This window comes from Lycium barbarum, chromosome 5 (genome assembly GCF_019175385.1).
Source record: "Lycium barbarum isolate Lr01 chromosome 5, ASM1917538v2, whole genome shotgun sequence".
NCBI lineage: Eukaryota > Viridiplantae > Streptophyta > Magnoliopsida > Solanales > Solanaceae > Lycium > Lycium barbarum.
The window spans coordinates 125,184,983-125,208,240 of NC_083341.1; the positions used below are offsets into that span (position 1 = coordinate 125,184,983).

The window sequence follows — 23,258 nt, forward strand, 5'->3', positions numbered from 1 at the left end:
TTTTAGGATTTGATAAACTTTTTTGGTGTTATTATTAAATATTTTCTTCCACTATTTTCATCAAATTTGTCGAACATAAATTGTTAAATATTCGACAAAGACTACAAGTATTAATTTTTAATAAACTTAAAGGTCGAAACTGTTCAGTACAAACTTAAAGGTCGAAACTGTTCAGTACAAACTTAAAGGATTATTTTGTACCTACCCTCAAACATAAGAGATATTTTTGTCATTTTCTCAAAAGTTACACCTACCCCACCCCATTACCCCAACCCCAAGCACCAACTACCCCACTCCCTCATCTCACCCCATACTCTAAACCCCACCCACCCACTCCCACCCACCCCCATCTCTCACTCATACGCTTTCTCTATGCTTTCTTGTTCATGCTTCAAGTGCTTAATCAAGAAAACAGGTCTGTTTCATCTGGTAATTGATGGTTATGTTTTTATCTGTTTGTTATAACCTTAGATTTGATGACCCATTATATTTTTTCCCCAAAATTAGGGTTCTGATTTCATTACAAGTATATTCTTTTTAGATTTTGTGAATACCCTTTACAGTTTTTCTCTTAAAGTTTCCACCTTTATGGAGTTTGATCAAAGTTCTAATCTTGGAACTGTTTAACCCCTTTTTCAGCTGAGTCTTGTGTTTCTTTTGGTAATATGAATGTGGAGACATGAAAAAGCAATTATTTTTTTAAAGCATATTGTCTCAAAGTTTGGATTTTTGGGGCAGTGGAAAGAAAATTCCTCCATATTATTCTTGTAAATTCAACCTTTAAGCTGTCTGTGGTATAAGAAAATAGAATATTAGCTTTTTCTTTTAATGATGCAAATGGGGAAAATAACTAGTACTCTTTTAATTCTTTTATTATTTGTATTTGGACTATAAAAGAAACAGAAAATGAGCAATTAAGTTCCTATAATCAATCAGTGAACTTGGTTGAATTATTGGATTTATTAGGTACAAATATTTTTGCTTGGTGATTACACACACACACATAACAGGCATTTTGAATGTTTTAGGGAAATCACACAGACATATAACATGTATTTTGATAAGCGAAATTAATTCTTTCTTTCGTTTATAGTTTTGGACTTTTGGATTTGCTGTGAGTTACCTTTACAGGTTTTTCTTCTCTTGATTTCCTTTTTGGAATTGCAGCTTCTAATATTGGAACTGTTCAATCTCTTCGCAGCTGAGTCTGATTATGTCTGGAAGAATCCTCCCTAATTTGCCTGTAAATTAAACTTTAAACTCTGCTTTGCTTTGTTTTCCAGTTAATGTCATAAAATAGAAGAAAAGTTAAGTTTACATTAAAAGAAAAGCTTCTCATTTTGTCTTTCAACAAACAAAAGATGCAGAAAATGAGCATAAAAAAGTTCTTATAAAATATTAGTCTCTGATCTTAATGGAGTTTACTTTAGAATTCCACAAATTATTAATTGCACACTTTTTTCACTTGGTCATGTTGTGTATGTAGAAGTGGAAGAAAGAAAATTAGATGAAGAATAAGTTTATTTTCGTCTCTTCGTATGGATTCATATTAGTTGAATGAGCAAAGATACAGTTTTTCCATTTTGTTTTCTAGAAGCTGGTGGATCTGAGTGAAGTCCTGTGGAATGAACAGCTTGTTTCATACATGTTCTACTGCAATATTAACAAGGACTAGCCGTCTTATTGTGAAGAATTCAATCTGTGAATTTCCAGCTCGTTCATGGAAGACAAGCTTTGGTCATGCTACAATTAGAAAACTTAATTCCAACTCGTATTTGAAAAGAGTTTGTGCTCTTCGCTGCTATTCGTCCAAAAAGCATAGTGGAGATAGTTCTCAACCACAGAATTCTGATCCCACCCCAGCAATGAAGGAAGAGAATGGTTTCTTTGTTGTTAGGAAAGGAGATCTGGTTGGAGTCTACAGAAACTTGAGTGATTGCCAGACCCAAGTCGGATCGTCGGTAACTACTGTTGTTGAATCGTTCTATTTTTTGTAATGACTTTTAATCCCGAGGGAAGATATAAAGACACAAAACTATTCATCAGAAATTATTGAGACATTATGTACAAAATTACTTGTTTATATTCTTGATGGTTAATTGACATAGGTAATTCACCCAAAAAGCCACAACCTTGTGTGATGATAAGATTGACGACCTTATTTATTAACTGCAACTTCAGGTAAGCGCATTGAGTGAGTGACAATTGTTTAGGAATGCCCTAATTAAAAGAGGAGGGTAGTGTAAGCAATTATGTCTTCTATGTCTTATTCTTTTGTCCTTGATCAAAAAGAAAAAAATAAATAAATCTTATTCTTCTGTCTCATTGTATTTGTAAAACAATATCTGTGAAGATTCAGAGGGATAAAAGAAAGAGATATGCACATAAAATATAGTGCTGATGGATAGGACTTATGCAGTAATAGGGTGATGCTTGTGAGATGACTTCCCAGTGGATTCTTAGACTTCTTACACATATTATCAGGGGTCAAATTCAGTGAAACTTTAGTAGATAGTTCATTCTTGGTGCTGCAGGTTTATTTTAGTGAAATCAATAACAAATAAAATGTAAATAATTATTAATATAAAAATAAAAAGAGAAAGATGTCATCACAATGAGGTTTCCAGACTTGCAATTGATAATGATTTGTTTTTTCTTCCTCTTCTGTTTCTGGCAGATATGTGATCCTCCTGTTAGCGTGTACAAAGGTTACGCCATGCCTAAGGACACAGAAGAATATCTACTTTCTTGTGGGCTTAAAAATGCTCTATATTCTATCAGAGCTGCAGATCTTACCGAAGATCTCTTTGGTACTCTAGTCCCATGCCCTTTTCAGGTATAGTTCCTGTGCAGTTCTCTTGGATTAATCTATTCCTTTTTTTAAGGTGAAATATTTGATTTCATACTTGTTACAGTGATGTTCATATTCAGATTTCCTGTCTCTGAGAAAGAGGCTTTGAGGCTTGATCATTAGAATGTATATTTTGCAACTTAATATCAGTTTATACTTTATATCACCTTCAAACGAATCCCAAGATAATGTTAAAAGCAACGAGCTAAAGAAAAACTGGAATTGTCACGTATTAACCCCCTGTTTGGATGGTGGTTTCCCGTGGTTCATTAATGTATGGTTTTCTATGAAACCATGTTTGTTTCCATTGTTCTTAAAATCATGTGGTATGGTGTTGTAAACCCATGGTTCATTCCACGGTTATATAATCATGAAAAGTCCCAATTTTTGTAACCACGGATTTAGTAGTTTTTCCGTGGTTACGTATTTTATTACTCCATTATACCCCACCCCATCCCCCATCCTACCACTCAACCCCACCCCACCCCTGCCCCACCCTCCACCATGGTCCATCCCACGGTCCCACCCCACCCTCCACCATCCATCCCACACCACCCCACCCTACTACTCACCCCCACCCCACCCCTGCCCTACCATCCACCCCCACCCCCACGCCCAACTACCCCACTCCTCTGCCACCCACCGCAACCACCACCCACTACCCCTCACCACAGCCCAACTCCACCCCACAACAACTCACCCCCACCTTACCACCCACTACCCCCACCCTCATCCTACAACCACCCACCCCTCCACCACCCCCACCCACTACCCCCTACCACCACCCAACCCCACCCTACCACTCACCCCACCCTCATCCCACAACCACCCACCCCTCCACCACCCCCACCCAATACCTACTTATTTTTTAAAGTTCCTACTGTATTCTTTACCTGAGTTTTATTAATATATATAAACTAATTTCTAATTAAGAGTTAAGGGTATTTTAGTAAACTTACAAGTTATTATACAATACCCTACAGTCAAACCAAACAATACAAATGTTATTAAACCAAAACCTATGTTGCTCGGACCCTTCACTTTTGCCACCCTACCCGTGTCCGACACGACACGACACGGGTTTGGGTACGGAATTCGTGTCGGATCCGGTCAATAGAGATCGGATACTTTGACCCAAATTCATGACCAAATTAAAGAAAAATTTTGAGATTATGATTTCTCAAGATAACAAAAAGTAGAGATTTGAAGACATGAGATGGCATACCTTCAATATTATGTAGAAAAATTTAACTAGTTTCTCGGAGCACGCAATCTAGCGAATGGAAGATTGAATCACATGTCTGGTACAAACTACATGTAGGTGCTTCCACAAAAAGCTCTCATAATCTAGGCATATTCTTGTAGCTATATTATTAGAATTTTGAATTATTTTTGCCGAATCCCCACACCCGTATCCGTACCCGGATCCGTACCCACGAATCTTAAAATTTAAATCATGCCGAGTCCGACCTCTAGATCCATACCAGTATCCGACACCCGCACCCGAGTCCGAGCAACATAGACCAAAACAAACGACACAGTCTATCCAAACATGGTGTTCATTAATAAAGTACAATACAATACAACACCATACTGTACCATACCATACTGTACATTAATGAACAATGGGAAACAACCATCCAAACAGAGGGTAAGTGCAGCTGAACTCTGGAAACAAAACCATGAGGTGCCTGTCTGAATTGTGTCTTGTGCCTAGAGAGTCATGCTGAAAACTTCACCTGTTAAATATCAGAATTTTCATAATCCTACCATGATGACTAGATTGAAAGAATTCTTTGCAACTTTAAAACTTGACTTGTGCCCTGTGTTATAGAAGGAATGAAAAGCTTTCTGACACACTTATTCCTCAAGCAAAGAAAAAGTTAAGGATTTTTGTACAACCCCTTACCATTTCAATAATGGTACAAGAAAAAACTGTGAGTCTCTGATTCTTCTCTGTGTTTGTCTACTGCGTATTTCATGTCCGCAATATAGTTAACTAAAGATCGACCAAAACAATTATTGCCTCTCTATTCTTTATGTCTCTGATTCTTCTCCCCGTTTGTCTCTCTGAAAGTTCTTTGATTTTGCTCTCTCCCTGCACTCTTTGCTTTAGATGAAATTGCTGGTCAGTTGTATGCTCGGATAGTTATCATAAAGTTGCAACGCCCAGAAAATAATACATGTTTCTTCTTCCCTCATTTTCTTTTATAATTGTTCATACAGCTTTATTAGCATTTCATATTTTGTAGCAACCTTCTTCTTCAAAAAGTGGAATATCTGATCATTTGCCAAAGAAGAGGTCACAGGAAGCAATGTGGTCAGAATATGCGGTAAGATGGTTGTATATCGTTTTGCTGTGGAAAAGTCTACCAGGATTTGCAGCAATTGCTTCTGAAGTTGTTTTCACTTTACAATCCAAGTTTTATTACTTTTGTCAATCATTTTCCTAACATTGTTTGGTTCCTAAGGAACTAAATGTACTTGTTTTATATGCTTGCATGCACTTCAAGTTTATAGATTCCTTTCTAGAATTTTCCTTGAGATGCCATAACTAATGTTTTCACAGCTTACAGGAGAACAATGTCAATTATTCAATTGAAAGGCTTTTTTCTCACAAGTTGGTCTGCTTTTCAAGTTAATTTTTTTTTCTCATTCATCATGGGCGAATCCTAGGGATCTTTCTTTTATTCCTGAGAACCTATTCCCACAGCTTAGCTTAGTGATGCAGGAATAGATCTGAAAATACTAATTCGGGTAAATGGTACATTCACCAGATATGTACAAGAAATTTTCTCATGATAAGACTTCAAAAGCAAAGAAAAAAAAAAGCATTGATTACTTGTACGTCCATCTTACTGGAAGTACTCCATAAAAGGGTGATAAAGACAACATAATAGTCTTCTTCCTCGTAAGAAGTTTCTTAGTCACATAAAATTAATCAACTTCTCTGTGTCTCTCTTTTTGTCACCATTACATTGACCTAATCACTATATTGAGGAACGGATTAACCTGATATGTTTTGATGGCCTGAGATAATACTTTACCATGTTTATGCCTTGATAGAGCTTAATGGTTGATGTCTGTCGCTCTTTCCTTTATTTCTCTTAAACTGGAACTTTTCTCCATAAAATTTTGTTGATGAAAATTTTCATATAATAAGGTCAATGTTATTTAAGAAGATATTAAGAGTAATAATGCCTTGAATTTTCGGATGCAGTGTAGCTATATAACTAGACAGAGATCTTTTATTTAAAAATAAAATAAAATTGGAGCTGAAGTCAGCGGAATTGGCTAATTATTGTAATGTGCTTGCGTAGAGCCTTGGTAGTGTTTGACAATGTATGGTTGAAATTGAAAAAAGAGTATTTTGAAGTTGAAGTTGAAAGAGTATTTGGAAATTGTTAGTAACTTTATTTGTCAACAAAATGGAAGGACTTAATATTTTCGAGAAGTCTGCATCAAGTATTTTAATAGAAAATGTTTCTGCCTATTGGAAATAGAACACCTTGTGGGTGTTTATTCTATAACTGGATGAATTGCAACATCTTACTGCACATGGAGCACATAGAGTTGCAATCAGTGGATTGTATTCTTCGCAGTATTGTGGTCTATTACCTGTCTTTTTGCAAAAATGGTTCTGTATATTGGTTTACAATAGTTGTAACGCTGCAGTTACATTTTTTGCCTGGATAAAATGTGTTAGGCTCCACACTGTTATGGAAATTATTTTGTTTATTGTCATCTCCCTTTGCAGGAGGCTGTTGGATCAGCAGTTATTTCAAATGATTCCGTAAGAAAGCATGTCAAGTTAGAACAACATAAGGGTGACCAAGTTCTAGCTCTACCATCTAGTGTGAGTGGCTGTTAAGATGATGGCTAATCTTTAAGCATAAATAAATTCTATATATGTAGTTTACCAAGCAAAATGACTTTATACTTAATGGTAGGTTGTCAGGAGCAAAATCCTAATTTTTACAAATTAATGGTGAAAACTGAACTCTTTATCAGGCTGGGATCTTATTATTTTTCTTGATGGTTTGTGTTGTCCTGGTACAAAGAAACTGATAGTTGTTATTATCCTTAGCAACGTTCTTGTACTCTTGAATTTGATGGTGCTTCAAAAGGAAATCCTGGACAAGCTGGCGCGGGAGCTGTTATACGGGCTGATGATGGAAGTTTTGTAAGGATCACTAATTTTGGAATTGTACTTTTGCTTTTGATTCTTTCTACTTGTACTTACAACCTTCCTTCTAATAGACCCTCAGGCTACGTGAGGGTTTAGGAGTGGCAACAAGCAATCATGCTGAATACAGGGGCTTTATTTTGGGTTTGAAACATGCACTTAGAGAAGGGTTTACAAGTATTCGTGTTCAGGGTGACTCCAAGCTTGTTTGTATGCAGGTTTGTTTTCTATATCATGTGCTCGGTCGTGTATTTCTCCTTTCCCTAGCGTGAGATTGTTCATTTGTGATACTCTGAAGTTGTGGTGTCAAATGAGCGGGTTGGGCTGAATTTGGGCGGGTTTATGACCTGCCCATTCTTTAATCTTTTAGTTGGTTCGGTGGAGTGTTTTGCTTATCTAGAAGTTCCAGGAAGTTGGTAGTGAGCTATCTAACAATTTTCTGACTGTTTGTTCATTACTTCTTGAAGTTATTAATTTCATGCCATAGTGCCATTTCCTCAAGTCTCTTCTGCCTTATATTTTTCGTCTGTATGGGATGAGATTGTTTTGACCTCTCTGGCATATTGTAGTCATAATTTCCTTGTGAACTAACTGAACCACTGGTTAGAGGAGAAAGAAGAAAAGTTTGATAACTTTGATTATGGTTAAATCAGGAGTTATCACCCAAAAAGAGGTATTCATGTGTAGGTCAGCTACCACTGTCAGTTCGAGTTCAGTTTAAGTGCAGGACAACATATGATTTTGGAGAAATCGGGAATTTGAATAAATATTCGAGATTATTATGGTTTTATGCTTTAGCGACGATACTAATGGAGGATGGGCTGAAATAAGTTAGCAAAATAGGAAAGATCCAGAAGGGTAAAGGTCAAGAGAGTAGAGAAAAGGTCGAACCTAGAAGAAGTCTCTTTTTATCTTAGTTGAAAAAAGTTGACAAGCTGTAAGGATCTGATGAGGAGTTCCTGCTCTATATTGGTTGGATCCTCCAAAAAGGCACTACTTTTGGAAGATCCGATATGCACCCCTTGGAATTTTTGAAGAGTCCGAGCAACATAGGCTATGTTACATAGCTTTTGCTTATTAGTTGTCCTCTGTTCGTAGTTTATTTTATGGTTTCTTGTTTTCTTCACTTTCAATCCCTTTGATATTTACTTTAATCCGAGTGTAATTTGCTGAACAGATCCAAGGTCTTTGGAAGGTTAAAAATCAAAACATAGCCACAGTGTTTGAGACGGCAAAACAACTGAAGGAAAGGTTCCTTTCTTTCCGCATCATTCATGTCCTTCGGGTAATTCTATAACGTCCTTTCTCTTCTTTCGTTTGCACAACTTAACTCATCAAGACGTGGTCTCATTTTATCTGTCACGATCCTTTTCAATAATAGCATAAAAACTACATATATTCCTCATAATTGTCTGGGATGTTACCTTTAACTTTTTCCCACATGGAATTATTACCTATATCTTCTTCTTGCTGATTACGTGGAAATTTATGTTACGTACTCTCTTTAAATAGGAGTCAAACTCTGATGCGGATCAACAAGCAAACTTGGCTGTTGAACTTCCTGGTGAGAGTTACTTTCTTGCGCGCTTGGAATTAGTCATTTTGAGCGGTCATTAATGTTTTATCTAACTACATCTGTTAATGCAGAGGGTCAAGTTCAGGAGGAAATAGAGAAATGACCAATGCACAAAGAGATGGTTTTCGAGTACATGGCAAAAATGTAGTAATGGTACAGACAAGGATTTTTACGCGCTAACCACTAGGTCCGGTTCTTGACAGAATCTTGATTCTTTGAGGGTCAATTCATATTATGAAGCCAGTGGATTACAGTTATTGTGAGTTCATTCACTGTTTTAGTGTCCGCTTTGGATTAATCTTATTGCAATTAGGAATTATGTAAATGTAATTGGAACTTAGATGTGGCCTGATAACTGGCACCAGCAGCAATGTTACTATTATTGGCTTTGAATTTTCAGCAGCTACGTTTCCCAGATACTCAAGAAAGATCATGGAAATATTGATGCAAATCGTGTCTGTCATACGTAAGATTACGTATGTATTTAAACAATAAATAATAGTACTGTCTTAACCAGGCCGTCAAATAAGTGGAGGACTCGTTGAATTGTGAAACATCTTTGTCAAATTCAAAGACGGATTCCAGTTGTAAGATATAATAAAATTGTTATTAGTTCTTGCAATTTGTATGAGTCTATGTTGAAGCAAATTTCGGAAACATCCTCTCTAGCCTGTAAAGGTAGGGATAAGGTCTACGAACACTCTACCTTCCTAGACCCCACTCGTGGGATCATACTGGCTATGTTGTTGTTGTATGTTGAAGCAAAAATTGCAGCCAAAAAGTTAAACTTTCTAAGTTGATCATTTTTATAGGCAGTATAAACGTGAATCTTTCCGATGCTGAAGTGTGGTCTTGGGAAAACAAAATTGAAAAGTACAAAGTTCTTGTTAAATAAGAACACCATTTAGAAATAACTCTTTAGCATAACAAAAATAAAGATGACGAATTTGAGGTTGAGTCTTTGATTGAGGCAAACAGAAGAGACCACACCAGCTCTATTGGGGCTCTAATGTAGCAGGGACTTTAATGTCAAATCCAGAATTTAGATGGATATTTTCATTAAAAATGTTGATTATAAAATATATATACTCACCGTACTCAGTTTTTCATACTTATTTTTGTCGACACAGGATTCAAGTTGAAAATATGTGGTTCTGGCGAATATGCAAATCACACTAGATTCAAGAGAAGACATCAAGACTTGATCTAAGTTATATGAATGAGGATATAGAGTTTCAATCTAATGATCGTAATTTTGTCTTGCACCAAGATATTTAAAACACGATCAATAGTAGTCATTTTTTCTAATATTTGATTGATCTTGCAGAAAAAAAATATTTGAAGCTAACGTAAGAAAAAAGGACTCCCTCTGTTTCATTTTACTTGGCTTTTGTGGACTTTGACACTCATTTTAAGAAACTAAGACAAAATAAGCATACGTTTGGCCATAGAAATAATAATAAAAAAAATTACTTTTTTTGGAATTTTGAAGTTGGAGTTTTGTTTACCCATAGTTTTTGCAAAATAGTATTTTTTTGTTGAAATGCACGCATACATTTGCAAGGTCCCATCCACATACAACTTTGTAATGATAAATTTCAAATAATTAACGCACATAGCAGCAATATTCATGGATACATTAAACCCTAAAGCCGTTTTGTCTTTGATACTAATCACTGATATGCCAGTGTTTTTTCTTGCTCAGAACTAGAGGTGTTCATGGTCCGGTTTGACTCGGTTTTTGGCTAAAACCAAACCAAACCAATCAAGGCGGTTTTTTTTAATATTCAGACCAAACCAAACCATTATAGTATAAATTCTATCGGTTTCGGTTTTATCGGTTTTGTCGGTTTTATCGGTTTGGTTTGGTTTTTCCGGGTTGTAATAATATATTTTATAATGCAAAAAAATTGACAAACTTATTTACAAACTTGCACTTTTGAGTAGTTGTAGTTTCCATCTGAAAAAAAGTATCCAAAAATCTAAATAAATAGAGAAATTCAAAATCATTAGATAAAAACTAAATCAACAGAAAAAATCTAAATCAGTGGAGAAAATCTAAAATAACAGAGAAATAAAATAAAAAACACATACAAGATGAAAGACTAGAGAAGCAATTCATTCAAGTAAAACTTCAAAGACACAAAAATAATTACACAAACAAAGAGCAGGGAACATACAAAAAGTAACCAAAAAATAAAAGGGAAGAAAAAGTTACAGACTTACAGGGATTAAAGCTTCTTGTACTATCGCGGTGCACACAAAATAATTGTGGTTTATGATGTAACCGACCAAGAGAGCTTCAACAATGTCAAGCAATGGTTGAGTGAAATAGACCGATATGCAAGTGATAATGTGAACAAACTTCTTGTTGGAAATAAGTGTGATCTCACAGCACAAAAGGTAGTTTCCACAGAGACAGCTCAGGCTTTTGCTGATGAAATTGGCATACCTTTCATGGAAACAAGTGCAAAAAGTGCCACTAATGTAGAACAGGCTTTCATGGCTATGGCTGCTTCAATCAAGAACAGCATGGCAAGCCAACCGGCAAGAGCGGTTGCTGTTCATCTTGAAAGGACGAAGCTCTGTTGCCTTGATGATGATTCTGATGTGGAGTTGTGGTGAAGCTGGCACGCAACAACACAAAGTACCACTTAACAAGCCTAGCCACAACAGACAAGAATGGACATCATGAAAAAGAGAAAAAAGGAACAAAAGATAGTGCATGGTGCACTCACAAAACACAACTTCTTTTTAGAATATTTAGCATGTGTTTGTATTAAAAAAAAAAAAAAGATTACCAAAAAGTAGAATAAGAAAATTCAACAGAGAAACCTCTTAACAGACAAATGTAATCATGGAGAGTTTATTTATGTTAACTATTCAGTAAGAGATTTTTATTTTACTTTAACTGTATTGGCTTGGGGAACATGGGCTAGACTTTTCTCTTGGAATGGTCCTAAATTATGAAGAAGTTAAAAAATAGATAAAGTTTAATTAACATATATAAATATTAACATATATAAATATATATAATATTTTAAATATGTACATATTTATCGGTTCGGTTCGGTTTAGTTCGGTTTTTTTTATGAGTAACACCAAACCAAACCAAATGTTATCGGTTTTTAAAAATCTAAAACCAAACCAAACCAAACCGAGCCGGTTTTCAGTTTATTAAATCGGTTTGACTTGGTTTATCGGTTCGAATCGGTTTTTCGGTCCCGTTTGAACACCCCTACTCAGAACCCGTCTACTCAACCTACAACTACATTAAAAAAAAAAAAACATGTGAAAAAAGTTAAAAACTTTAAAAACAAATTTTTCTTGCTTTTCAAATTCCAAATAGTTGTATTTGGAATTTTCATGACCAAACATTAATTTTTGAAAAAAGTGAAAAAAAATCCAAAAAAAGTGAATAATTCTTATGGCCAAACGGGTCCTTAAGTGTCACCTTAAAAATTCAAGACAAAAATTGAGATGTGTTTCCAACTATGCCCTTAGCATTAAAGAAATAGTTCTCTTTAATATTGCTCAATCTCATAAAACATCTAATAAATAGGGTTAGGGCTGTACAATGAAAACCGACAAACCGCACCAAACCGACAAACCGAACCAAACCGGAAAAAAAAACCCGAGTAGTGGTTTGTTTGATTTGGTTTGGTGTTGGATAAAAAAACCCGATCATAATAGGCTTGGTTTGATTTTAACTAAAAAAAGTCAAACCGAGACCAAACCGATCCGATTATATATATACTATTTATAAATATTTTTATACATATATAATTTATAAATACGTGTATAACTTTATCACTTTTAAGCATTGATTAGTCAGCTTCGTTCGTGATGCAATCCGTTTAAGAATTGGTACCACATCCGATTGTATAATTAATTCTTTTTTGGCAATTAAAAGAGACTTTTTCATTACAAATAGCTATTGTTGACCAATGTCAAAACACTAATATGGCAGAACTGCCTAGCAGTGATCAAAACTAGCCTTTATCACATCAAAACAACTCAAACAATAAACAAAACTAGTAGACTAAGGGTAGAAAATCAGCTCATCCAATTTTTTTGTGAGTGTTGTCCGCTGGGAAACTCTAACAAACACCTCTTGTATGATCCTCTTTGTAAATATTTGTGGTGTATAATTAATTCTTAATGCTAAGTTTGAGTTATAATCTTTTTGTTCATTTAGCGATAGGCTTTTTAAGTAAATGTTTAAAAGTTAACTAAAACTCATTTTATGGAACAATATTGAAGTTGTTTGTTACTACATTCTGTTTGATTGTTATAGTTATACATCACATGCATGTTCTATACTTATTTGATTCAATTGTTATGAATTTTTTATTTAATGAGTCAATGAATTCACCACACATTTTTCATTTTACATATTTAGAAATAGAAGGGTAAGATGCTTATTTTTGGTCAAGCAAATGCTATTATAAGATGCTTCGTATTGAACTAAAAAAAAAAAAAAAACCAGAAAAAACCCGACTAACCCGAAAAATCCGAGAAAAACCAAGAGTGAAAAACCCGACTTTTGTTGGTTTGGTTTGTTTTATTGATTAAAAAACCCGATACAATTGGTTTGGTTTGGTTTGGTATTTGAAAAATCCGAACCAACCCGGTCCATGTACACCCCTAAGGGTAGTTTAGTAAACTTCACATTATATTTATTAATTTCTTAATGAGCGTAATTTTTGCTAAGGTGACACTTATTTTAGGACGGAGGGAGCATCTACTTACTTGTCCTGTTTGAAAAATTAAGAGATAATTATCATGTTTACCTATTTTACCATCATTGTTAAGTATTATAATTATTTTCTATTCAACACATAATAATTAAGAGTGATAGAGTAAAATTGTCATTTTATTTATTCCTTCTTAAGGGGTGTGTCAAGTTAAACGTGGACAAGTAAATATATACTGTTGGAGTATTTAGTAGGAGTTTATTTTACTAAATTATCCTTATATATTATGCTTTGAAAGTTTACGTTTAACTACTTTATATAGTCGCACCCAACTCAGCGTGTCAGGGGCAGGCCGGCCATAGGTTCGAATCTGCCACCTCTCTTGTGGATCATCCTGTGGTTACCGGATGATGGGAATAACAAAGCAGAAATTTGGAAATGAGCATGAAATGTCAATATATAAATTGTTTCATTATTCATTATTTTCGGATCTTTTCGTTGCATTCACTTGCAACAAGAAACAACCACCAGTGTTTGGTGCAGCACTTGCATTTTGGTGTATTCTTCTTTCTTGAGCGATTCCTAGGAGAAGAGAAGCGTGGAGTTGGAGGAGGCTAAATAGAAACTTATTCCTTCTTTTTCGACCCAAGCAAAAGGATTTCTATTCAGTTTATCAATTTTACCAGACATGGTTGTTGACACCCAATTTTGTCCCGCCTCTCCTCCGAAATACTTATTTACGCTTCTAATATTTTGGGAAAATTAAAAAAATAATATATATATTATATTTTACTATATTTATTAGCCTCTTATTAATACTCGCGTTTTATTATTCTATTACAGTTACTATTATTATTATTATTATTATTATTTATTATTATTATTATGTTATCATTTTAGCACATTTTACCGGTTTACGCACTCACATCGCATTTATCTTCGCCTAATTAAATAATAATTTTATTTACTGTGGATTTTCGAAATATTATTGCACGGTTATTACAACGTCATTTTTTATTATCTGAGTACTAATAATTGCGTATTTTATATCGAGTAATATTTTAACACAAGTTATTTAAACAGGTATTTTATTTAAATATAGTAGCCCAATCAACTCATACTATTTTTCGGACCAATCCACAAAAAAAAGTCCACATTTAATTTACCAACCCAATTTTCAAATCAGCCCACATTTTTAACCAATTCAGCCCAAATAATTAATCAACATTTCAAATGCCAGCCCAATTAATTCATACCCGGTCCAGCCCACTATTTACCCGACCCGGTTCGGCCCAATCATTTCTAACCTAAAAAAAACCTCAGCCGCCCCCTCATTTTTTTTCCTCCTTTCTCTTTCCCTTCACTCTCTCTTCCTCCCTTTACCCTAATCCCTCTTTTTCTCCCTTTCTCTTCACACGCCGCACTCACCCCCTACACCCCGCTCCCACTTCCCTCTGTTCCCCACTTCGTCTTGTCCCACGCTCCTCTCTCTCTTCTTCACACGAAAACCCCTAACAATCCCCTATAAATATTCATTTTTCAAGTCAGTAGGGGGAGGACTTTTGGATGGGTGAAATCCCTCAAGAACAGAGGATCTTTGTTCGATTCATAAAATTCCTCCAAGAACCCGTTTTCTTTTAGCCGTAGAAATCCCCTAGAAATTAGGTTTCAAATTCGAAAAATCGCAGAAATCCCCATAGATAATATTAATTCTTTTTCGCTGTATTGTTCGATATCAAGTCAAAATCCACATCATTTTGTTCTGTTTTGTCCTTAGCATCTGTCTAGATTCGAAGTGTATAAAATTCGGGATTTTAGTATTTCGAAGTATATTTGAAGTGTTCGAGGTTAGATCGAAACCTTCGCCTCGCTTCGCTGCACCCGAAGAAGGTAAATTTCCTTCCCTTAAATTATTTTTAGTATCTGTTGAAACGTTTGAAACTGTTTATGTGATCTGTTTTGCTTAGTTGTATTTCAGATTTTGTTCGTAGTTATCTTAGTTGTATTAGACATGTTTAGTTATGTTTAGTTCTGTTTTGGGATTGTAGCAGCTTTACATGCAAGTTTGGATTCACCAGCTGCTTTAAGTTCGTCTCTGTTTGCCTGTATGTCCTGGGATTAATCATGTGTTAGCGTTGATTTAGATAAGCCTGTTTATATGTTTCTGTATTAGTCTGCTCGTGTGGTTAAGCATGTCTATTTATGGTAATTCAATTTAGTTTGCTTAAGTATGTGCACAACTCTTCTTTACTTAATTAATTTCTGTTTTTAGCAATTTAAGAGTTGTTTATGTATTTATATGCTGAATTCGGTTTTACGTTCAGTTGGGTATGCTTCTGTGTTAATTTAAGATATGTTTTGTGTCCATCTGCAGTTCTTTGTCCTGTATTTGCTAGTTGGGGTTGATATTTTGTCCTTGTTGTGTTAGTTAGTTTAGGATTGATAGTTTGTTTTTCATGTATTTGTTAGTTTAGGTGATTATTTGGTTAGTATTAATCAATATATGTTGCTCTAGGATTAAGAACATGCACCTAGCTATATGTGGTTTAGCTATAACTGCTGATGTTGGTCCTTCCCTGGCTTGAATCACGAATTAAGTATTTTAAAATTTGAGTGTTCAACTTCGAAAAGGATTGGGAAGTGGACATATGGTTAAAGTGCTGAAATGACATGTTTTCCTCCTAAGACATTTATTTGTCTTGAACATTGAAACAGAACTGAAGTTAGGGTGAATAAATAAATGTATACATCTCTTAAATGTAAAGATCTTGTTCAACATATTTCAACAAAAACCAGTAGTCCAGTACCCTTTTTTTTAATATCAGAAATCTTATTTTTTTGAATCAAGAAGAATTCCGGGGAACCATTTCATCTATGGATTATTGTTGGTCCTGTTTGTATTTCCCAGATCGATGTTGTGCCTACTTCAATTTCTGTTTAGCAAGTTCTTGGTTTAAATCTTGTTGTCAATAAATATTAAACCCAATATAGCATGTGCAACTATTTAAATCATGTTGTCAGTTTGGCATGTTAATTTATTAGATTAGTATATTTTAGATCAGATTAGTTGCACCTAGCCATGTATCATGCCTAGATTGCTAGCATTTTGATATTAACCTGCCTTCCAACATGTTTAGTTCACTGTTCGACTCTATCATCAGATTAATATTGTGTTGTTTTCAATTTCACTTCATCCTTGCTTTAAGATTTGCTGTCGTGTGTCTAAATAATTTCTCACTTTTGGCATGGTTTGGTTCAATTTAAACTTGTCCATGACTGCTTATGTTGCTTATTTTCAAGTTTGTGTTTAGTTTGTTTGAATATGGTTGGATATGACTTAATCAAAGAAGTGTGAATCAGTAGGATAACTATGTGTTCGAGGCATAGGATAACTTGCCCATTAATTATGTGTGTCGTTGACTTCAGAACCCTAAAAAATAGATCTGCTCCTGTTATATATTTGGAAAGATTCTGGTATTAAAGGTTGTTCATAATGATCGATATGTTTCTCTTAAAATGAGTCTAGGCAATCTCTTAGTAAGTAGGATACGCTAACCAATGGAAGATAAAATCAGCAATTTCCTTTCTTCTTTGAAATTCATTTTATGGTTTGATGTTTATATGAGTTATTTTATGCAAATTAGTTAATCTCAGTTTAATTCTACTCAGTTAACTTCATGTGTGTTTAGTGTATTAATCGTGTTGTCTGATTGGTAATTGATTTAAGATTTAAGCATCAAACCTGCTAGTATGTTGGGTTAGATACCCAAGTTAGTGTTAATCTTTGCCATATGCTTGTTTCGATGATTAGTCTGAATGTGTATGCTTTAGGTACAATTTGATATGATATTGTTAAATGCCGTTTGCTGATTATTGTGCGATTCAGTTTGGTTATTTGATGCTAGTATTAGTTGGCATTGGTATGCATGATCAGTTGGTAGATATGCATAAGTTTGGAATCTCATGTATCTGTTCCATACGAACTATATTTCTCTTTCACCATCTCTGATTTAGTCATTGCTATTGGCTTAAGTGGTAGTTCAGCTTGTTATTTTAAGGAAGGTTGTGCTAAGTATGTTGATCCTTTGCTCTTGAATGACATTCATGCTAGCAAAATTACCTTTTAGATTAGATAATTACCCATTGGTATTCATGCAGATCCTGTTTCTTAGTTGTTCAAAGTTCTCATCCTTTATATGGGAGATGATTGTCTTTTAGATTTCTGGGCTGACGGAGCAGTGAGATTCAGCATTTTAGAACCAGAATGCTTTGCGCTCCTGTTTAGCTTGAAATTTGGATTTACCTTCTCCATATTATAAAGCCATAAGTATGCTTCCTTTATTTGGTTCTGTCTAGTTCTTGTGTTGACCTCAACTGACCCCAGGAATTTGTAATTTCGTCAACATGATAAAGTTCGGGTCTATCAAATTGGTAAGGTTCAACTTTGAGTCAATCACTATGTTTTTTTTTAGTTTAACCAATGCAGTATTTCCTTTCTATATATCTGATTTTTTTTTTTGGGAAACCAGATGGTAATAGTCATAACGATTTAATTCCCTTCTCAATACTCTTCTTTACTTGGGATATTCGCAACCCAAAGTGCTAGCCTTACTTGGGAAAATATGGACTGGTTAAGTTGAGACATAATCATCCCTTTTCTTATTTATGTTTTGATCTAAGCATGCCCATAGAGATGCGGAGGTGATTTGATGTGAAACATGTTATGTTCAATTTGATATGGATTTGTACGAAAGTTTTAAAGTTGTGTCGATTCGTTGGTGGGTTGGAGGATATAATTTGGCTTCACATTTGGGTCTAATTTTTGTCGAGAGTTGTATCCTTTCATGGGTTCTGTAAACTCCTGCATCCATGATATGTTTCCTATATGCTTTGTCTGTCCTGTAACTTGCTGGATGTTCTAGTCTTTGTAGTCATTTTTTTGGCGTATTCTTTACTGTCAGTGTGGCTGATGCCTAGTTCAATTTATAAATGTTTCTGGCTGGCATTTGCATTTGACGTGGTGGTACTTGAAGTTCTTTCTTTGAGTTATGAATTTGCATTATTAATTATTCAAGACTCATACTAATCCTTTTCCTTTTATTTTTTATGCATGACCATTGCATACGAGTCCGAGGGACTCGTTCTTCTTCCGCATTCGGTGTTGGGCCAAAAGCCCAACGCAATCTTCTCGGGTCATCCCTCATCAGTCCCATCCGTAGCCAAAATAAAAAGCATAAAAATCCTGGGCCAAGGCCCAATAGCAGGCAGATCCGTAGCAGTCTTTTAACAAATGGGTTGAGCCCATTTCAACAACAGCAGCCCCGATTGCAGCCGCTCTTTTTTTAAAAAAATGGGCTGAGCCCATTTAAATTATCTACTCCTCTATTCATTTTGTGCATTTAATTTGTATTATGCAACTAAATCTTTGTTTGCTTTGTTTTCTTAGTTTAGATAAATCCAAATGAATTAATAGGTTTAGCTTTAGTAATGGGTAGATTAGTTTAAGGAAGATTAACAATTAATTCCATAAGTTAATAATTCCATAAGTTATTCTCTTCTTTTCATGTTTTATTTTATTTGGAATAATTGATTTGCAAAATGACATGACTATATATTTTAAGTAAAGGGAATCATATTTTTATCATAAACGTTTCAAAACGTCACTAATACGCAAGTAAAAGTATATTTTATAAGTAACTCTTCAAGTTTTGAATCAATCATGCATATTTTTAGCTAAGCATAATTAATAAGAAATAATAAAAAAAAGGAGAAAGAAAACTCACTTCCTTTTGAATCCTATTTATAAGCCTAGATTTTCTACATTGCTACATTCATATAATATAATTTATTCAAAGTTCAAAATTACTAAATCTTTTCTCAAAAGCAATTATTTATGGGCAAATTATCATATTTTATACAAATCTTATATTAAACAGCATTTTATTTTAAAGTTTAGCCACATTTATAAGTCTTCTTCAAATGACATTTTTTTCTTAACAATGCTTATAAGTTTTATTTCATGCAAATTATCACATTTCCTATAAATCTTATTAAATATTATCTTTTATTTAAGGCTTCATCAATATTTTCAAGTCCCATTTAAATTTTTAGAATCTTCTTTTACACATGTTATTATGTTTTTCTACGAGTATTATTTTAAACAACACTATTATACTTTCGTCTAAAACCTGAACAACATTCATAAATTGTATTTTTTCAAAAAATGGCATTCAAAGTCTCTGTTGTACAGATTATTATATTTTCTGTAAATCTTATTTTAACTAACATTATTTTCTTTTAAAACTTTAGCAATATCTAAAAATCATTTTCTAAATTTTAAGCATTTTATTTACTCTCAATTAATTAACCTAAGTTTGGTCGGATAACCGTAAGTTAACGGATTCTAAAGGATGCCTAACCCCTTTCCTTTAGGATAATATAGAGCCCTTACCTAGAATCACACTGGTTAAGCAGACTATTAACGAAGGTTTAGTTTCAACTTTACCTTAGTTAGTATTTAGGTGTCCTAATTCACCGTTAAATTAATTAGGTGGCGACTCCTTAAAACAAAAGAACAGGAATCACCAATACGTCATACTCCCTAAATCGACCCGGTTAAAACGGGGTGTGACAATGGTAGCACTCAAGCTAAATCAAATGCACCTAAAGAATGGCTAATTGGCGGGTGTTCCTTTTTATTGATATTAGTATCTATGAACGTGCCCCTCACGATATTTCCTGTCAATCATGATAACAAATGTTATGTAACGTTATTCGAAACTACATATTATTTATTATTTTCACGAATGATTCACATAAAGAAGAACACGAAATCATACCAATTACTAATATTCCAACATTAATTATTGATCAAACAAGATTTTCGGAAGAAGAAACATAATTGAAACAAAATCAGTTGTCAAAACAAGAAAACTAGTAATATTTTAAACTATCCGTGAGTCTCTATCCACGGTTGCGAACATCTTTAAAACTTGAGGTTTTGGAAAAGTTTATGGTTTAGATTCAAGACTTTCAGGCAGGTGCACTTATTGTCTATCACTACATGTATTCCGAAAAAGATCCAGTCAAGTACAATTGGATCAAGTAATATTCAATGGATCTAATTCAATGATCTTGTAGATCCATGCCACATGTACCATAAAAATAATTAATGGGTGAGATCCATTTCAACTTGTATGCTTAACAAAAGAAATTAAAAATTGTAAAACATACTAACGAAAGTTGTTAACTGTAACCCACATGTCTTACCAATTAAGAAAGATTTACTTTCTTACGTTTTCAACTGAAAATTACAACAAATACAACACATATTATCTCTTTCTAAACTGCAAAATAAAGCAAAGTGCATCCTAACAATTTTCTAAAGAAAAAGAAATTAAGATGGCTGGAAAAAAAATTGATCTAGTATTATATATATTTTTATACCTCATCTGAAAAGTTCCAAACAAGATCAGGTTGCACTATGATTTTTTTAATGTATGATCCCATTATTTCTTTACTTGAATTATTGTTCAGAACTCAATGATATTTTAAGTTTGATTTTTTTTTTTGAAGTATAATTGAGCATTTGGGAAAAACACATATGTTGATTTTGCTGTGATTTATTAAAAACATAAGAAAGTAAATCTTTTTTAAATGGTAAAAAATGTGGGTTACAGTTAACAAATCCCGTTAGCATATTTTGTTGTTTTTAATTCTTTTGTTAAGCATATGAGTTGCAATGGATCTCAACCATTAATTATTTTATGATACATATGGCATAGATCTACAAGACTATTGAACATTACTTGACCCAATTTTACTTGACTGGATTTTTTCTCAGCTCATTCTTGCAGTAATGTAATGTAAGCACATGAATCAATAATTCATTCACTCCGTAAATTTGTCATATTAACTTATATGTTCAGACATTTAAAAAAGTAGGACAAATATAAGATAAAAACAGTTATTAGAAAGGAAGATCTAGTATCATTGCATTGCACATCAATAATAGATAAATATTTGGCATATCTCTGTCCTTGGAAAGTCTTAAAAGCTAGATGCAAAACTTTTGAATAAACCCAATCCATCTCTAGTGATTCAACTTTAAAGGAGTCTGTATATTTGCTAATGGACATCTCGAATACACTTGGCCAGACCCTACATATACACGTTGCCATGCAGTTGTAGAGACCAATACAACTTCTACAGACTCAACCCAAACAGGATTGGACTATTTAAATTTTGTGATTATATTGGTAACTGGCTACGTTATGCCCTCATTTAATGATAATTCTGTCCTTTTCTAATAGATTTTAAAGTTAATAGTTTAAGGGTATAAAAATCGTTTAATATTTAAAGAATATTTTAATCAACCAATATTTATATTCATGCTTTTAAAATAATACTAGTCTCCATAAACGTGCAATTGCATGTTATTCCCAATCAATTTCAATCATAGTTAAAAGTATTATTTATAATTCGATGTATTTATATGTGTTACAAAATTTTACTATAGTATAAGATTGGGGTTTGAATTAGCTCCTCCTTGTCGTATTTCTCCCGATTTTAGCTACTTAATACTTCTTTGAAATTGATTTTCTAGGTATTTATGTTTTCTTATTTTTCCCCATATAGAAATTTTTTTACGACTAAGATAATTCAATATTAAAGATTAAGTGACCATATATTTATTTATTGTCATTTACAGAAATAAAAGTATTAAAAATCGTTACTAAACAAAATTACATTATAAAAATATCAATCGGTTTTAAGAATATTTAGTTACTTATTTTTTAAAAAAAATATAAGTTGATTACGAAGTCCGATATAGTAATTACTATTTTCCTATTAAAAAAAACCAAGTACATATATTAAAAAAAAAAGTACATCTAAACAAATTTAGAAAAATAAGTTAACGTAATTTAACAAATCACAAAAAAAACAAAAAAAACAAAATAGAAAAAGGAAACTCATACCTTATCCTACACAATGCAGATTGTCGAAATTTTATTGTGTGCTTACACAAGATAGCTATCGATGAGCAAAGTGGTTTAAAAAAAAAATTCCAACATAAACTTATTTTTCCTGATACTAAAAATTTAATAATAAGCCAAACGTGTTTAGTTTTAGCTTGTATTCTCATTTTTTAGAACTTTCAAAGGGTATAAAAGTTATTTTATATTTGAAGGACTTTTTGGCCAACCAAAATTTATAAAAGGATAATTTTTTTAAAGAAAGTCCAAGCTCTAAACGATACTCTAAAAGAAAAAAAAAGAAGAGAGATTTACACTTAGCTTGATAGATTTTTTTTAAAAAAAAACTCCTAGGTAAAATTAACTGTATTTGGTTTGTCGTCTCCAAAAATAATTAAACTTGTAATGAAGTATTTCAATCCACACAACTTCAAAATTATTTCTATGTGAATAGGAGGAACATGAATCATAATAGGAATCAATTTGAGTGGTTAAAAAGAATGAATTTAAATTTACCAAAATTCTCAGTTATTCTTGTTGATGAAACCAAAATCTACTGTTAGACAAAGTTAAGATAGATATTACGATTTTATCCGACATGTAATTATTTTTTGAATGGCATAAAAATCATTTCATATTTAAAGGATGTTTTGGTCAATCAACATTTATATTCATGCTTTTAAAATAATATAGACTAGTCTCTATAATCGTGCTTTGCACGATATTACCTATCAATCTTGATTATGCAAGGTACTTATTTAAAATTACATATATTTCGATTATGCAAGGTACTTATTTAAAATTACATATATTTATTCTATGAGGTGCAAAAATGTTACTATAATATAAGATTATATTGACTTAATACTTTTTAGAAAATGATGTTCTTGGTGTATAGTTTTTTTTCCCATAAGTGAAAACACGCTGCTACTAAGATATTCAATATTAGGGGTTATGTAACGATATTTATTTA

The 23,258-nt window shown here is 33.4% G+C and overlaps 2 protein-coding genes across 10 annotated transcripts; both read left to right on the forward strand.

Moving 5' to 3' along the window:
- The first annotated feature begins 266 nt into the window (after positions 1-266).
- Positions 267-9,015, forward strand: LOC132641406 (uncharacterized). Of its 9 annotated transcripts, none has more exons than XM_060358392.1 (11): positions 280-415; positions 1,168-1,243; positions 1,574-1,961; positions 2,678-2,836; positions 5,104-5,184; positions 6,609-6,707; positions 6,939-7,034; positions 7,112-7,255; positions 8,215-8,322; positions 8,550-8,601; positions 8,685-9,015. In XM_060358392.1, exons 3-11 carry the CDS (start codon positions 1,626-1,628, stop codon positions 8,714-8,716), a joined length of 1,107 nt encoding a protein of 368 aa, XP_060214375.1. In that variant the 5' UTR covers positions 280-415; positions 1,168-1,243; positions 1,574-1,625; the 3' UTR covers positions 8,717-9,015. The 9 variants fall into 9 exon arrangements, with proteins under 9 accessions (XP_060214373.1, XP_060214375.1, XP_060214372.1 ...); XM_060358389.1 differs by having other exon boundaries at positions 1,595-1,961; XM_060358391.1 differs by having other exon boundaries at positions 1,598-1,961.
- Positions 9,016-9,551: 536 nt separating this feature from the next.
- On the forward strand, positions 9,552-11,772 carry LOC132639743 (GTP-binding protein YPTM2-like). The gene is made up of 2 exons (XM_060356168.1): positions 9,552-9,565; positions 10,851-11,772. The coding sequence occupies exons 1-2, from the start codon at positions 9,552-9,554 to the stop codon at positions 11,236-11,238; spliced, it is 402 nt and encodes a 133-aa protein (XP_060212151.1). The 3' UTR covers positions 11,239-11,772.
- Positions 11,773-23,258: the final 11,486 nt, after the last annotated feature.

What these genes read in the sequence shown, in the direction of transcription:
- LOC132641406 (XM_060358388.1), top strand. Translation starts at nt 387, where the DNA reads ATGCTTCAAGTGCTTAATCAAGAAAACAG. An exon ending in GTGCTTAATCAAGAAAACAG is followed by an intron (nt 416 to 1,633) that starts GTCTGTTTCATC and finishes TGGAATGAACAG; the next exon opens with CTTGTTTCATACATGTTCTA. An exon ending in GCATCATTCATGTCCTTCGG is followed by an intron (nt 8,323 to 8,549) that starts GTAATTCTATAA and finishes CTCTTTAAATAG; the next exon opens with GAGTCAAACTCTGATGCGGA.